Raw genomic sequence first — 17,657 nt, 5'->3', positions numbered from 1 at the left:
GATTACTGCTGTGCCCCTGACATTCACTGACATGGATTCCTGCCACATCCTGACATTTATCAGCAGCCAGCCATGGCCTTCCCCTCTGTCATAAATTTCCAATCTATAAAAATGATTCCTCCTCCTCATCATCATCTCCATTCCCACGGGGCGCTGATGGGATGTGTAATGATCTGACATATTCAGCCTGGCAGCACTCTACAGCTTGCAGCAAGGAGACCTGGACGGCCGCGGGAGCGCGGGGGTTAAGCACCCTTTCGTCGACGGGGGCTAAGCGGCCGCCTCCCTTTTTGGGGGATAAGCAAAGTCGTTTTTTGGAAAGGCGGACGTCGGGAGTACGGTAATGACACGGAGAGCGGCCCTATGTGTGGCGTCTGGAGATTATACGAGAGGAATGAGCCGGGCTCCGGCGCTGGAGGGGTTAATCGGGTGTGGCCAAGTGACGGCTGACAGTCTGCGCACGCGCGGTCGGGACATACACACAGCGCTGCTGCCTCTCCTCTCAGTGTGGGGATAGGTGGCGGGCGTGAGGGGCTTTCAGGCAGTAGCCGCAGGATATTGGGCGTTGGAGTACTTCCCAGGAATCCTTCTCCTGAGCGGGACAAGCGCTCTCCCTCCGCTATTCCATGGGATAATAATGACAGCCCGGTCGCGACTACAGCGCTCCGTCTTCAGCTACTAGATGGCTTTGGTTACGGTGCAGCGCTCCCCCACCCCCAGCACGACCTCCAGCCCCTGCGTGTCGGTGAGTGATGAGGATGATGAGGGTCCAAGTGTTTTCTCCTATTGTCTGCTGCTGCCAGCTCTTCCTGCCTTCTAGTGTCCACCGGCGCCTCAGTGCGCATGCGCGGGGGGCTGCTGCTGTCTCCTCGCCATCCTTCTGCTTCCTTCCTTGATGTGCGGGGGCCTCACTCTGTCCTTCTACCCCCCCCCCCCTCAGGGGCGCCCCCTGCTGGCCGGTCACTCAGCAGAGGTGGTGTGGTTGTGTGCTCTCATTGTGAATACGCTGATATCCTCTGTGCTGCTCTGGCAGGATGTGCCACTGCCTCCATCCTGCTGGTCAGTGGCCACAGGCGCCATTGGTTGGGCCACAGGAGGCTTGCGTCTCCAAACCAATGGCGCACGTTGGCTTCCAGCGTCTCCAATATTGCGCGTCGTCCGGCAATAGTCGGTGGAAGTTGTCGCCTCCTGTACTGCGCGGTGGGACTTGTCCATAGAGGTCAATAGCTGGTGACCCAAGATGTCTTGTAAGGTGGATGAGTTTAGAAATCTGTGAAAATGGTACAAATGGCCCCAAAATGAGACCGCCCCACGTGACGTGGTTGAGGCAAAGCCAGACCTTTGTGGGTGTACAGCGCGTCTTCGTGATTTCTATCTATAAAGGGGTCACCGGCTGATGCAAGTGGTTGTCATTTACCCCGTACAAAGTTGTATATGGAGTCGTAATACAGCGCGTCTGGTGAAGGCCTTGTATGACTTTGATTGCACGTGGGTTTTTTTTTATTTTTTTTGGGCAACAGGAACCCAATAAGACCCCCTTATAAGTCAGTGGGGTGCTGTTGGGGGGGGCCATTTTATGTTGGATCTAGCACTGTGTTTCTGTTATACATGGAAGCCATGATGCTAATGTGAACATATCCTTAGATATACTACATCCTAAGCAACACTAGGGTATTACGGTGCCCTACGGAGGGGAGCACAGAGATTGTTGGTGAGGCTCATTCACACGTCAGTGTTTGGTCAGTGATTGTGAGCCGAAACCAGGAGTGGGGCCTCCACAGACATAAGGTTTTGGCTCAAAATCACTGACGTGTAAGACTAGTTTCACACTAGCGGCAGGGGACTCCGGCGGGTGAACAGCCTGTTGGATCCGTCCTGCCGCTAGTGCACGTGTGCCCCCGGACTGCCGTTTCATCCCCATTGACTATAATGGGGGCCGAGTTCCGGCGGCTGCACAGCGAGGGGCAGCCGGACTAAAAGTACTGCATGCAGTACTTCTAGTCCGGCTGCCGGAACTCCGCCCCCGCCCCATTATAGTCAATAGGGACGGAGCAGCACTCCAGGGGCACACGTGCACTAGCGGAAGGACGAATCCGACCGGCAGGTTGTTCCGGCGGGTGAACAGCCTGAGTCCCCTGCCGCTAATGTGAAACTAGCCTAAATGAGGCATAAGGGCTCATGCACATGACCGTATGTGTTATGGGGTCTGCAAAAAAATATGGATGGCATCCGTGTGCATTCTGTATTTTGTGGAAAGGAACAGCTGGCCCCTAATAGAACAATATTGTCCTTGTCCGTAATGCGGACAATAATGGACATGTTCAAATTTTTTTTTTTTTTCGGAACGAAAATTTGACCTATCCTGAGCATAGGACATCAATATCTGATTAGTGGGGGTCAGACTCCCCACACCCCCACTGATAAAATGTTTAACGAGGGTGCAGTACTCCGGTGAGTGCTGCTCCCTCTTCCTAGGCCAGCGATGTCACCTTCATCAGTCACATGGCCTAGGGGGCGCAGCTCAGTCCCACTTAAAGGGTTTCTGTCACCTGAAAAATGAATATTAAGCTGGATGACCTTAGCGATGTGCTGAACATAACTATATTACTGCCATCTCACTGCCTAAGGCCTCCTGCACACGACCGTTTTTTCCCCCGTTTACTGGCTGTTTTTTGTGTTCCGTATACGGTCCAAATACGGAACCATTCATTTCAATGGTTCCGCAAAAAAAAAAACGGAATGTATTCCGTACTTCCGTTTTTCCGTTCCGTTCAAAGATAGAACATGTCCTATTATTGCCAGCAAATCGTGTTCCGTGGTTCCATTCAAGTCAATGGGTCCGCAAAAAAACGGAACACATACGGAAATGCATCCGTATGTCTTCCGTTTCCGTTCCGTTTTTTGCAGGACCATCTATTGAAAATGTTATGCCCAGCCCAATTTTATCTATGTAATTACTGTATACTGTATATGCCATACAGAAAAACGGAAACAAAAAACAGAACAACGGATCCGTGAAAAACGGACCGCAAAACACTGAAAAAGCCATACGGTTGTGTGCAGGAGGCCTAAAGCCCTTATTGAGAAAAACTTACTTTTATAATATGCTAATTAGCCTCTAGGAGCGGGGGGGGGGCGCTTGTTCCTGCTCCTAGAGGCTCCGTTCTCCCACCTCTGGCCTCGCCCTGCTACACTAGATTGACAGGGGCAGCATCGCCTACCTCCGGCCCTGTCTGCAGTGTAAATCTTGCGCCGTTCAGTATACAGCACAGGCGCAGTGAGTGAAGCCGGCTGCCAGCTTCCTCACTGTGCCGAATACTGAACGGCGCGAGATCTCCCCAGCGCACAGGGCCGGCGGGAGGAGGTGAAGGCCCTGTCAATCTAGTGTAGCAGGGCGCGGCCAGAGGTGGGAGAACGGAGCCTCCAGGAGCAGGAACAACGCCCCCTCTGCTCCTAGAGGCTAATTAGCATATGATAAAAGTTTGTTTTTCATAATAACAGCGGCAGGCAGCGAGATGGCAGTAATATAGTTATGTTCAGCTGACATTAGCACATCGCTAAGGTCAGCCAGCTTAAGGCTGCATTCACACCTCCGTGGAACACGGACCGTTAGATACCGGACTGGCATTCTGCTTTGTGCAGGAGCGCACGGCGTCATTGGTTGCTATGACGCCATGCGCTTCCTGCACTAAGCAGGATGCCAGTCCGGTATCTCGCGGTCCGTGTTTCACGGACGTGTGAATGCAGCCGGATACCCATTTTTCAGGTGACGGAAACCCTCTAAGTCAGGCATCCTCAAACTGTGGCCCTCCAGCTGTTGTAAAACTACAACTCCCACAATGCCCTGCTGTAGGCTGATGCCTGTAGGCTGTTCGGGCATGCTGGGCGTTGTAGTTTTGCAACAGCTGGAGGGCCGCAGTTTGAGGATGCCTGCTGTAAGTGAATGGATCGGGCCTGCAATACCAAGTGTGGCCACTATACGTTGAACGGTGCTGTGTTTAGTAAGCTGTGAAGAGGTTGCGACACTCTGCCGCTCCAATCAGCTGATCGGCGGGGTCCTGGGTGTCGGACCCGCACTGATCTGATATTGATGACCTAGCCCGAGGACAAGTATTTTCCACACTTCATTGCTATCATAAGGGTCCAAGTGCTGCAGAGGTGACACGAATAGCTGGCGTATTCTAGTTGGAATTTTGCATCAGTAATTGTAAGCCAAAACCAGTAACAAACTGGAAAGAAGTATCGTGAAAAGATTTGCTCCTCTTCTGTGTTTTGAACCCACTCCGGGGTTTACAAGTACTGACCTAAATCCTGCTGTGTGAAAGTGGCCCAAATCACACCAAAAGCACTGCTTCCAAAAAATAAAAATGAACAAAAAGGGAAGTCTGTACTTGTCGGTTTTTGTTCGTTTTGTTTGTTTATTTATTTATTTATTTATTTGGTTTTCTTTTAGAAAATAAATATTCTAGGAAATGTGTGGTTTGTGCAGACAAATTCAACAAAGATCTTTTAATTTGCATAACATTATTTCTGTGTGAATCCCAGTTAGATGAAGTTATCCACAGGAACTGTTAGATTGGTGGGGTTCCCCATCGATCATAGCCCCCCCCCCTCTGACGACCGTTCAGCCCCTGTGCATGCGTTCTTTATAGGGAGAAGGAAGGAAGCCGCTGCCAGGCACCTCTTGGGGACAAAAGGATTGGACATGTTGAAATCCCACATTGCCTGATTTCTTTCCCCGTCATCTGCTGCCTGTCGTGCAGTAATCGAACGCTTTGGCTGTCATTCACGTGGTGTGTATAGCCACCTAAAAAGGGGTTGTCCAAAATTGTAATATTGATGGCCCATCCTCTGCTTGGGGCTGCAGCGCTGTGGTTACTAGTCGGTCCACTGTAATTACCGCTCTGCCGCTGCAGTGTAGATGGCGAGCCGGTAATCATAGGCAGCGCTTGTGCTAGTACCTTATCAGCTGATTGGCAGGGGTGTCGAGAGTCGGACCCCACAGATTTGATACCGTTACCTTTTATTTGCAGTCAGAGTGTTGGGACTCCCCCTGTACCTGGCTGAAACTGGCAGGTTTGGCCGACACACACATATGATATGTCATGGAACATGTTATATCATATCTATCACTGCTTGAAAAAGGTTCCATGGAGTGAACCAAAACATCGCATTTTTGGTGAATAAAGCACATGTCACTTTAATGGACGTGCCACGGTATTCTTATATAAAATCCCCTTTGATTAGTTTCTCCTTTCTGTTCTGGAAGGAGTGACTTCCCGTATAATTATTCGGCTGGCACACTGCTTTACCAGCCTGTTGGTGAGCACCCACACCAACCTAAATCCGTGCACGCCGCCGGAAACAGCCCACTGAAGTCGGAACATTTATTGAACTTTAATTGCCTTTGTACTGTAACCCCTTGCGTGCCAGGACAGCACCAAACACTATTGCCTTTATGTGGTTTGGGTAAGGCTTCATGCACACTGCCGTGTCCGAACTTGGGTCCGTAAACAGCGGATCCGCTAAATACAGATAGTTTCAATTTATCTCGTTTCCATCAGTTAAAAGGACTGGTCTCATCCTCCGTACGGTTAAAGGGGTTGGCCCATCTTAACCATTAGGGGCTTATAGCTAGGATATGCCACCAATGTCAGGTGTGGGTCCTATCTCTAGAACAAGACCAAAACCGAAGCAGAGTGCCCACCCTGCACACGCTCCATTCATATCCATGGGACTTCTGAATAGAGCTCGCTCAGCTATTTCCAGGACTCCCTTAGAAGTGATTGGAGAGCGCACCACACGAGCGCAGACGCCTCTCCATTTGGAAATAGCCAAAACAACACTCAGCTATTTTCGGCACTCCCGTAAAAAGGACTGGAGGGTGGCTGCGCTTGCGAAGTGCGCCCTTGTTCGCTTTGCAGTACCCTTTCTAGAGATAGGTGGGACCCACGTCCATCTGACATTGGTGGCATATCCTAGCATCTAAAATGAGACGACATGTTTAAAAATCGAATTTGTGGAACGTCTACACGAAGATACAGATGTGTGCATGGCCCCATAGAGAGCAATGGATCAGGCTGCATGAAGCCTAACGCTGGGTTCAGACCTGAGCGCTCGGGATGGAGCGCGATTGTATGCGCGTTTACAATCGCGGCTCCAAAACAAGCAAACGCCCATTGTCCCGCTGAAGTCTATGTACGGGAACACGCGACAAGACGCCCCAAAGAAGCTCCTGTACTTCTTGGGGCGTCGGGCGTTTTACAGCGCGATCGTACGCGCTGTAAAATGCTCAGGTGAGAACCATTCCCATAGGGAATCATTGGTTCTTGCCTGTTGAGTGTAGGAACGCGCTGTAAAATGCTCAGGTCTGAGCATGGCCCCTGATAGAACAGTCCTATCCTTGTCCGTTATGCGGACAATAATAGGACATGTTCTATCTTTGAACGGAAATACGTAAACAGAAGGCATAAGGAATACCTTCCGTTTTTTTGGGCGGATCCATTGAAATGACTGGTTCCGTGTACAAAACGTAAACGGGGGGGCCTCTTTCACACGGGCGTCATATTTTTGGCCCGGATAAGAGGCGGGTGCGTTGCGGGAACATGCGTGATTTTTCCGCGCGATTGCAAAACATTGTAAGGGTACTTTCACACTAGCGGTTTTCTTTTCCGGCATAGAGTTCCGTCACAGGGGCTCTGTACCGGAAAAGAACTGATCAGTTTTATCCCCATGCATTCTGAATGGAGAGTAATCCGTTCAGTTTGCATCAGGATGTCTTCAGTTCAGTCGTTTTGACTGATCAGGCAAAAGAGAAAACCTCTCTCCGGCGAAAAAAACTGAAGACTTGCCTGAACGCCGGATCCGGCATTTTTTCCCATAGGAATGTATTAGCGCCGGATCCGGCATTCAGAATACCGGAATGCCGGATCCGTCGTTCCGGCATGCGCATGCGCAGATCGGTAAAAATGAGAAAAATGTACAAGACGGATCCGTCGGTCCGCATGACAAGTGGAGAGACGGATCCGTCCTTGCAATGCATTTGTGAGACGGATCCGCATCCGGATCCGGATCCGTCTCACAAATGCTTTCAGTCAGCAACAGATCGGCGGATCCGGCGGCCAGTTCCGACGACGGAACTGCCCGCCGGATCACACTGCCGCAAGTGTGAAAGTAGCCTAATGCGTTTTGCACGCGCGTGAGAAAAATCTGCATGTTTGGTACCCGAACTTCTTCACCGAAGTTTGTGCTTGGGATTGATGTTCTGTAGATTGTACTATTTTCCCTTATAACATGGTTATAAGGGAAAATAATAGCATTCTGAATACAGAATGCATAGTATAATAGTGCTAGAGGGGTTAAAAATAAAAAATAAAAAAATTTAACTCACCTTAATCCACTTGCTCGCACAGCCGGCATCTCTTCTATCTTCTTATTTGCTGTGTGCAGGAACAGGACCTGTGGTGACGTCACTCCGGTCATCACATGGTCTTTTACCATGGTGATAGATCATGTGATGACCGGAGTGATGTCACCACAGGTCCTTTTCCTGCAGACAAGACAGACAGAAGAGATGCCGGCTACGCAATCAAGTGGATTAAGGTGAGTTAAATTATTTAAAAAAAAATTTAACCCCTCCAGTGCTATTGTACTATTCATTCTGTATTCAGAATGCTGCTATTTTCCCTTATAACCATGTTATAAGGGAAAATAATAATGATCGGGTCTCCATCCCGATCGTGTCCTAGCAACCGTGCGTGAAAATCGCACCGCATCCGCACTTGCTTGCGATTTTCATGCAGCCCCCTTCGCTTCTATGGGGCCTGCGTTGCGTGGAAAACGCACAATATAGAGCATGCTGCGATTTTTCACGCAACGCACAAGTGATGCGTGAAAATCACCGCTCATGTGCACAGCCCCATAGAAATGAATGGGTCCGCATTCAGTGCAATGCGTTCACTTCACGCATTGCACCTGCGCGGAAATCTCGCCTGTGTGAAAGGGGCCTTAGGGTTATGTCCTCATGTGCCGAAAAAGTCTGCTGCAATTTTTACCAAGGACATGGCGATGAGTTTCATGCTCTCCTTTGCAAAGGGTGATATCCGCAGAGGAGAATTTCTTAAAATCTCCTCCACCTTGCTCGTATTGTACAACGCTGCGAATTTGACGTATGAAAAGGTGTGTGTGTGTGTGTGTGTGTGTGGGAACATAGCCTTATAGCATTCTCGCTGGCGAGTCGTCCAAGGTAATCCTGCATTATCTCTTCTACAGTCCGGTGCCATGCAGCTGGTTGCGCTTAAACCTTCGCTGGCATTTGGGCGCACAGCTGCTTATATAATGCCGCACGCTGGCGAGAAACGTGCATCATTTATGAGGAGTAAATGTACTTCTGTGTTTTTTTACTAAAGTAAGACGCGAGTTAAGGGAAAGTGCTGCATTCAGTCTCGACGCTTTATAAAAAGGCGTAATAATAGTAATGTATTATGCAGGTGGCAGCTGATTTGGCGCTTTGTAGAAGACACGGCCTTTAACGCTGTGCTTGATATATGACTCGGCCCATTTAGTTTTTTTGATGTCACTGTGTTACCATGCAACCAATTATGAGCAGTAAATTGATTAGCGTGCGTCCTATTGACGCCTAGATTTATTTCTAGGATTAACAACCTTGTGCGGTCTGTGTACAACCAAGTGTTCGCACGTGAACGCTTTTTTTATTTTATGCCTTCTGTTTTTTGCTATAAATTAGTCTGATTTCAGTTTCTTGTCTTCATCTTGAGTGAGTCTGTGCTGTAAATATAAGCCTTCAAATCATTCACCTCAGGGTACTTTCACACTAGCGTTATTCTTTTCCAGCACTGAGTTCCGTCCTAGGGGCTCAATACCGGAAAAGAACTGATCAGTTTCATCCCCATGCATTCTGAATGGAGAGAAATCCGTCCAGGATGCATCAGGATGTCTGCAGTTCAGTCACTGAATGGCGTTTTGGACAGAGGAAATGCCGCAGCATGCTGCGGTATTATCTCCGTCCAAAATTCCGGATCAGTTGCCGGAATGCCGGATCCGGCATTCATTTAGATTGAAATGTATTAGTGCTAGACCGTAAAAAATAGAAATGGATCAGTTTGTCCGTATGACAAACTGGGAGACTGATCTGTTCTTGCAATGCATTTGTGAGACGGATCCGCATCTGGATCCGTCTACAAATGCTGTCCGTTTGCATGCAGATTGCCTGTTCCGGCGACAGAACTGCTTGCCGGATCACTCTGCCGCAAGTGTTGAAAGTATCCTTACACTAGAATTTCTTTATTTAAAGGTAAAAAGATGGGGGGGGGGGGAAATTTTATTTAAAGGGTTATTCCCACGTCCGCCATTCATGGCGGACATTAGAATACCTGACCAATGCGAATTACTGACATGTGCTGCCCTGTTTCCGTAAAGCCCATAGAAATGAATAGGAGCTGGTGAAACGGCGTATCTCACAATTATTCTATGTATTTCAAAGTTCAGCACTCGGATCTAAATGGTTTTCTAATTGCATGTGATTAGAAGTTTAGCATTGCCACTGAGCTATGAAATGTATTTGAATAGCGCCACCTGCTGACTGTTCTTTTTCTTATCTCTGCCCACCTTATTAACATAACTGAGGTGGTCGCACATGTCTCGGTTCAATCCTTCAACTCCTATAAAACGGTTAGAAGCTGTGACAGTAACAAGGAGAGAGCGGCTGCAGAAAGTTCACGTCCCTGAGCTGTGATAGGTAGAGGGCTCCAGCAGAAAGGACACTCCCCCAAAAAAGGATGCGCCCCATGAGTTGCCAGCTTGAAGTTAATTTAGCAGAGCGTTCTATATAAACGGGCTAAGGCAGGGATGGCCAACCTGAGGCTCTCCAGCTGTTGCAAAACTACAAGTCCCAGAATGCCCAGACTGCCTACAGGTATCCTCCTACAGCAAAGCATGGTGGGAGTTGTAGTTTTACAACAGCTGGAGAGCCACAGGTTGGCCAGCCCTGGTAAGGTTACATGCACACGACTGTATGTGTTTTCTATTATAGTGTCGGCGATGTGCGGTCTGTAAATTGCGGATCACACATTGCCGGTGTCCGTGTTTTGCGGATCTGCAAAACACTTACGGACGTGTGAATGGACCCTTAAACAGGATGTGAACATAGTTCATTGTAGATCTGCTGAATTTGACTATGTGAGCCTGCAGCTGTTCATTGACATGATTAAAGGGAGTCTGTCAGCAGGTAGTTCAGTGTTAGATCAGGTTTGATGCCTTGTAGGACTAGCTCAGCTGACTGTAATGATACCTTTCAGTTAGGGCTCATTCACACAAACATAAAGCTCCGTGCCCGTGTTGCGGACTGCTTTGTGTCCATGCTGTGGTGCGGACCCATTGACTTGACCAGGTCTGTGATCTGCAAGATAAAGCAAAAGATAGGAAATGTTCAGAGGCACAGACCCGAAAGCCCATGGAAGTGCTTTCCGACGGTTTGTGTGCTTCTGATCCATGCCTCTGCTCCGCAACAGATAGGACATGTCCTATCTTTTGCCGTATTTTGCAGATCGCAGACGCATTCAAATCAATGGGTCCGCACCGCAATACTGGATTCTCACACACGTAGTCGTCTGTCGCTTCATTCTGGAGAAAAAGTACTTTTAAACCTCACGCATTGCACCCGCACGGAATTCTCGCCCGTGTGAAAGGGGCCTTACATCACCCTGCCTGTCTCACATGTCGGAGCCATATACTGGTTTTGCTGGCCGCAGTGTGATTTCTCCTGCGCACGAGTAGATTGTGAGTTAAAGCGTTTTCCGCAAATGGTTTATCTCCCATAAACGCATACTGGCCGTGTGCGTAATGCATTTTTCCCATTCCGTATGTCCCGCCCCATGTTAAAAAATGGCTGTTCTAATCTGCAAAACGAACAAGAATAGGACATGTTCTATCTTTTTTACAGGACGGTGGAACGGACATACAGTTTTTTTGCAGCCGTGTGCATGGGGCCTAAGCCCCTCTGTGAGCAGAGCCATAAAGAAGCCTGTGGGGGAGATTTATTAAAACTGGTGGAAAGTAGACCTGGCTTAGTTGCCCATCGCAACCAATCAGATTCCACCTTTCATTTTTCAGAGCGCCTTTTGGAAAATGAAAGTTGGATTCTGATTGGTTGCTATGGGCAACTAAGCCAGTTTTCCTTTTCACCATGATAAATGTCCCCCTGTGTGTTATACAGTCGTCTCCTTCTCGGCTCATGCGCTGTGAGGAGAGTGTGCAGGGCTCTCCCTGTGTCCTCACCGATTCATCGCCTTCAATTATTCACATATCATTTGAACCCTGGGCTGGCAGCAATAACCGTTCGCTCTCGTCTGTGCTGCCAGACTGCTTCTCAAGGCCGAGGCCATTTGACTGTCGCAGCTCTGAGTTATGGCCTATTCGGACAATTACAGGCCTCATCAGATGCGGAGCCTTATCTGATGCAGCCATTTCTAAAACCTCTCCATTATATTACAGCTCCAGCGCGCCTGATCAGTCTGGCCCGGCTCACACGTGCCATCTGGCCATGGACAATGGCCTCCCTGATTGGGGGGGGGGGGGGGGGGGAGCTGTCAAAACTGGTGTAAAGGAAAACTAGCTTAGTTGCCCATAGCAACCAATCAGATTCCACCTTTCATTTGCCTGAGCTCCTTTGGAAAATGAAAGGTGGAATCTGATTTGGTTGTTATGGTTGTGGGTTGTGTCTGGTGTTTCGCCTGGGCTGTTGAATGGACTGATCTGCAATACCACATACAACCTGAGGGCAGATGTGGCGCTGTTTTTGGAAGAAAGTGGTAATTCTGTACAACCCCTTTATAATAAAAAATAGGGGGGGGGGCAGGCAGGCAGGCAGGCAGGCAGGCAGGCATGTCCTTTCTGCTGTAGCTGGTGGCAGTTACTGGATGGAACTGAGCATGTTCGTCCGTAGCGGGCAGATCAGAGAAATTAGAAAAAGAGCAAACAGCAGGTGGCGCTATACAGCTTGATTTTTAGCTAATAACTTGGTGGCTATACTAAATTTTCATCCAATTACAAAAGTATTCAGATCCAGGTGCTGGTTTGAAAAATATAGAATATTTTTCATAGGACAACCCCTTTTAACCCCTTACAGCTCTTGAGTGGGCGTGTATGTACAATATATGGTTGAATTGGGTGAAATGACGGCTGTTCACTTGCTATTGCATATGTATAGCTAGCTTAAAGGGCTTGTCCATTTTTGAAAAAAAAGTCAGCTTTCTTCCGCAAAGGGTGCCACGCTTGTCCGCAGGTTGTGTCTGGCATGGCAGCTTGAAGTGAATAGTACCACCCGCAGCCTTTGTACAAGTGTGCCCGGGCATTGCAGCTCAGCTCCCATTTACTGTCCGCTGTGTTTTTTTCTGGTGCGGGGTGACTGCTGAGCACCGCAGACTGGTGGAGGAGGTAGGTATTGGACCCCCACCAATCTGATATTGGTGACCTGTCCTGAGATTACATCATCAGTATCTAGGATCCGGTAAACCCCTTTTAAAGGGATTGTCTTAATAAGACAACCATTTCCATATGTATGATTCTAGCAAATGGATGTCAAGAGGGGTCCGGAGGACTCGGCCTGGTCATCTACTACATGGGTAACTATTCTTTTAAATAGCCGACTTTTCAAATCGTAGTCCATACTTACCAACCTTTGATAACATTTTAAGGGGGTGTCCAGGACTAGAAAACAATGTCTGCTTTCTTCCAGAAACAGCACCCCTCCTGTCCACAGGTCATGTGTGGTATTACAGCTCTATCCACTTCAATGGCGCTGTGCTGCAGTACTAGGCACTTCCCATGTTTTTGGAACAAAGCAGCCATCTTTTTGTAGTCTTGGACAACCGCTTTATTTAATAAAAATTTGCCTCCTTTGCTGGAAGAACCATTGGCAAGTATATAGACCAGGGATCGGCAACCTCTGGCACTCCATATGTTCTGAAACTACAACTCCCAGAATGCTCCATTCACTTCTATGGGAGTTTTGCCAATAGCCGAGCATGTTTGCATGCTGGGAGTTGTAGTTTCACAGCAGCTGGAGCGCCGGAGGTTGCTGAACCCTGATATAGACCAATTGACCAGACGCAGCTACCCTCGATGGTTTGGTCAGAGCTGCATAGACCTGCTGAGCTTGGGTCTGTTGTGTCTGAACCACACGTAGGTGCCGTATAGAAAGAAGCGCGTCTCGTGGTAGCGCTGAGTGTTCTGCGTGATGGAAAATGCTGAATCATTAATTGCATATTTTTTATAATGGTGTAAAGCTGTCACTATATGTTCATTAATTGCACGTACTATAGCAGCCAATTCAGTTGCTGAAGATGTAGAATGAATGCTTTATGACTCATGCCAGCCAGTAGTACTCTTGGCGCGTGTCCTGGATTTTCCTTCTTTTTTTACATGGAGGAATTAGACAGCCGAGCCAGAGAATCTCTTGTCTTACCTCTTGACGTTCTGGTATCTGCTCCGACATTACAGATACAGATTTTGTGGCCGCACTCGGCGACCTGTACACGGCTGGGTGATGGGGCCTGACAGGTGCATGAAAATCTCATGAAACTTTTATGTTCAGATGACTCGGTGGGCGAGAGAGAGCAGCTCGTTGTCTGCGGGGCGCAACAGTCCCTCTCTCGAATGCAAGCGGGTGCACGGCGTCCACTACTTCGGACACCTTTATATGTCTGTATTGGAGCAGGGACTTCATAAATACGGTGCACAGCCCAGATGCCATATCAGTAAGGGCACTGAGAAATCTGTCCCATTGTAGATGGTCTTCTTGGAGAATGTCGATGTTGAGCAAAAAGTTGACATTGAAGCTATTCCAGCATCATTTCGGCTAGCCGTGGACTTTGGGATAGGTTAGGACACGCTGTGAAAGATGGCATATAATATATATTAAAGCAGCCATAGCCCCTGCCATGGGGCCCATTGTGGGGAATAGCAATATGGTGTCTTTTTGCTATGATTTGGGTTTTCTCATATATGGTGCACTTATACATACCTATCATTTTTGCTGCTGTTTTAATTTTCACTTGCTGGTTTTGGCCCCATCCTGTTTTGCTATGGAGCTGTATGAATTGGGCTACTTTCACACTGGCGTTTTTGGTTTCCGTTTGTGAGATCCGTTCAGAGCTCTCACAAGCGGTCCAAAACGTATCAGTTTTGCCCTAACCCTAAGTTCACACCTGAGCGTTTTACAGCGCGTTCCTACGCGCTGTAAAACGCTAAACAAGGAGAAACCAATGCTTCCCTATGGGAATGGTTCTCACCTGGGCGTTTTACAGCACGTACGATCGCGCTGTAAAACGCCCGACGCTCAAAAAAGTTCTTGAGCTTCTTTGGGGCGTCTTGTCGCGCGTTCCCGTACATAGACTTTCGGGAACGCGTGACAATGGGCGTTCGCTTGTCTCTGTATGCGCGATTGCAAACGCCCGTACAATCGCGCATACAGAGCGCTCCTTTCGGAACGCTCAGGTGTGAACCCAGGGTAATGCATTCTGAATGGAAAAGGATCCGCTCAGAATGCATCAGTTGGCCTCCGATCAGTCTCCATTCTGCTCTGGAGGCGGACACCAATACGCTGCCTGCAGTGTTTGTGTCCGTCTGATGAAACTGAGCCAAACGGACACACAATGTAAGTCAATGGGGACGGATCCTAGGACACGTTTTCTAGGACACAATCTGGCACAATAGAAAACGGATCCGTCTTGGCTATGTTAAAGATAATAGAAATTGATCCGTTCAGGACGGATGCCTTATAGTTACGACCCTATAGATGTGGTCCGCTACCTCTGGCACTCTAGCTGTTGTGAACTACAATTCCCAGCATGCCCCAATGCTCCATTCACTTGTTTGGCTGTTCCCAGAACAATCACGCAAGCGTGCAGTTTGTAGTTTCACAACAGCTGGCGTGCTGATGCCTGATACAGATCACATTTCTTGTGGTTTTGTGACCTTTTCTGCCTAAAACCTTTTTGGTTACGTTCAGAATCAAAAATCTAGGAACATTTCCTAAAACAACCTCTTTAAAGGGAACCTGTCACCGGGATTTTGTGTATAGAGCTGGGGACATGGGCTGCTAGATCGCCGCTAGCACATCCGCAATACCCAGTACCCATAGCTCTGTGTGCTTTTATTGTGTAAAAAAAACTATTTTATTTATATATGTAAATAAGGCTACTAACATTTTTGGAGCCCAGCCGCGCCCACTGTGAAGGAGCCCAGCACCGCCCCGCATCCTCCGAATCTCCTCCTTGCTCCCCGACGTCACAAAGCTAGAGCGCCGTAATCTCGCGATACGCAAGCTAGCGCATGCGCAGTGTCGGCATAGTGTTCCTTCCCTGTGTTGGCATCGGCCTCAGGGAACAAACTGCGCATGGATGTGGAAACTTACAGAAGAAGCCACCATATGGAATCGGAGTATACGAAGCTTCAGAGACGACTCCGTGGATCTCTCTGGCAGCTCTACTACAACTCTGTGAAAAATGGCGTCATAATATGTGCGTGAAGCCCAAATCTGTCCTTTATCTATGAGCACATTGCCCTTCACAGTCAGATATCGCTTTAAGGGCGTGTTCACATCAGCGCTAGTTATTTCCATGCTATTTCCACGTTGGAGGAGCAGAACTAAAATAATGGAGGTGTTGGGTCTGGCACATATCTTGGGCGCCCAATCTTTTGGCAGGAATTTTTTCTTGTCTGCCGTTTTGGCTGAATCCCCAAACGGAGCCTCCGACGCAGATGTGGCCATGCCCTAATCTTTCCTATGCCCTTTAATGAGCTGAACTGGTAATCATGCACTTAATCAATCGACTTAGGACCAGCAGCGTGGTGACTCGGGTCCCAGTGATGTCACCGTTCATCAGCTGCGGTCTTGTTAATGCTTGAATAGTCGCCTCATCCAGGGCTTGTTGGCTGCTTTTTAATAGCGTGATTATTGCTGGAATTTTAGTCTTTTTTTATTGTTCTAGATTTGGGTGTAATTTGAATGTGTATTCATATCCTGTTTGTGTGGCTTTTTTGTGTACTTTAAAGGTATGTGTAGGCAGGGCGTTTAGCTTCGGCCTTTCTATACTACGCCGGAGGGATGACCAGGTATGTGCAAACCTGGCCTTGACATAGAAAATGCAAAAAAAAAAAAGAAAATCCGTGACAAATATGCTCAATATATGCCTCCTGCTCATCAATGTATTTTACCCCTATACCATTGTCTTCAATGGGGAGTGCAGTGTTTTTGAAAACATCTGCATAAGGCCTCATGCACACGACCGTTTTTTTTTTAAGGTTCGCAAAAACGGGATCCGTAGGTCCGTGATCCGTGACCGTTTTTTCGTCCGTGAGTCTTCCTTGTTTTTTTGGAGGATCCACGGACATGAAAAATGAAAAGAAAATCTAAGTCAAGTTTGCCATTGAAATGATAGGAAAAAACGGACACGGATCACGGACACGGATGACAATCTTGTGTGCATCCGTGATTTTTCACGGACCCATTGACTTGAATGGGTCCGTGAACCGTTGGCCGTGAAAAAAATAGGACAGGTCATATTTTTTTCACGGCCAGGAAACACGGATCACGGATGCGGCTACCAAACGGTGCATTTTCCGATTTTTTTTTTTTTTTTTCACGGACCCATTGAAAGTCAATGGGTCCGTGAAAAAAAACGGAAAACGGCACAACGGCCACGGATACACACAACGGTCGTGTGCATGAGGCCTTAGGCGTCATGCACACGAACGTATTTTCTTTCCGTGTCCATTCCGTGTTTGTTAGTTTTTTTTTTTGCGGAATCATTCACCTCAATAGGTCCGCCCAAAAAAAACGGAAGTTATTCCGTTTCCGTATGTCTGTATTTCCGTTCCGCAAAAAAATAGAACATGTCCTATTATTGCCCGCATTATGGACAAGGATAGGACTGGAAAGGGGCCAGCTGTTCCATTCCACAAAATACAGAATGCACACGGATGTCATCCGTATCTTTTGTGGATCACAAAATACACCCGGTCGTGTGCGTGAGCCCTAGCAATGTGAGCCCATGTCCTCTAGAGCACTTATTTACAATTGGATTCTGTGGGAAGCTGTTTTGGATGCATATTGTGAGTATTTTTTTATGCCGTGTAATGCACTTTTTTTTTTTTTTTTTTTTTGTTACAAATACTTTTGAGAAATGTATAAAGAAGTCTCCTCTGTGTGTGTCGCAGGAGATCTGCCATGTTCCCCCTCCTGTGTCTGGTTGAAGCAGGAGCCTCACCCCTCAGTCATCCCCAGCCAGTAAATGGAGCAGATAAGCAGGAGCTCAACCCCTGTGTTTTGTGTGGGATATTTACAAGACTGTTAGTAAAGTAGCCTATATAGGAGATAATCTTGCCCAGACTTAAAGGACTTGTCTCACTTCAGCAAATAGCATTTATCATGTAGACAAAGTTATAAGGCACTTATATAATATAAGGCACTTACTAATGTATTGTGATTGTCCATATTGCCTCCTTTGCTGGCTGGATTCATTTTCCCGTCACATTATACACTCAGCGTTTCCATGATTACGGCCACCCTGCAATTCATCAGTGGTGGTCGTGCTTGCACATTACAGGAAAAACCAGCCTTTGTGCGCTTCCATGGT

The 17,657-nt window shown here is 47.8% G+C and overlaps 1 protein-coding gene across 1 annotated transcript in view; it reads left to right on the top strand.

The window, feature by feature from the left end:
• The first annotated feature begins 348 nt into the window (after window positions 1-348).
• SSH2 (slingshot protein phosphatase 2) overlaps window positions 349-17,657 on the top strand; it is a 218,906-nt gene continuing 201,597 nt past the window's right edge. The window contains exon 1 of the mRNA XM_044283786.1: window positions 349-745. Within this exon, the coding sequence (XP_044139721.1) occupies window positions 683-745 (63 nt within the window). The 5' untranslated portion in view covers window positions 349-682. The remainder of the gene's footprint in view (window positions 746-17,657) is intronic.

Source organism: Bufo gargarizans, chromosome 3 (assembly GCF_014858855.1).
Source record: "Bufo gargarizans isolate SCDJY-AF-19 chromosome 3, ASM1485885v1, whole genome shotgun sequence".
Taxonomy (NCBI): Eukaryota; Metazoa; Chordata; class Amphibia; order Anura; family Bufonidae; genus Bufo; species Bufo gargarizans.
Note: the sequence above shows the minus strand (reverse complement) of the source record. Positions and strands in the feature narration are given on the sequence as shown.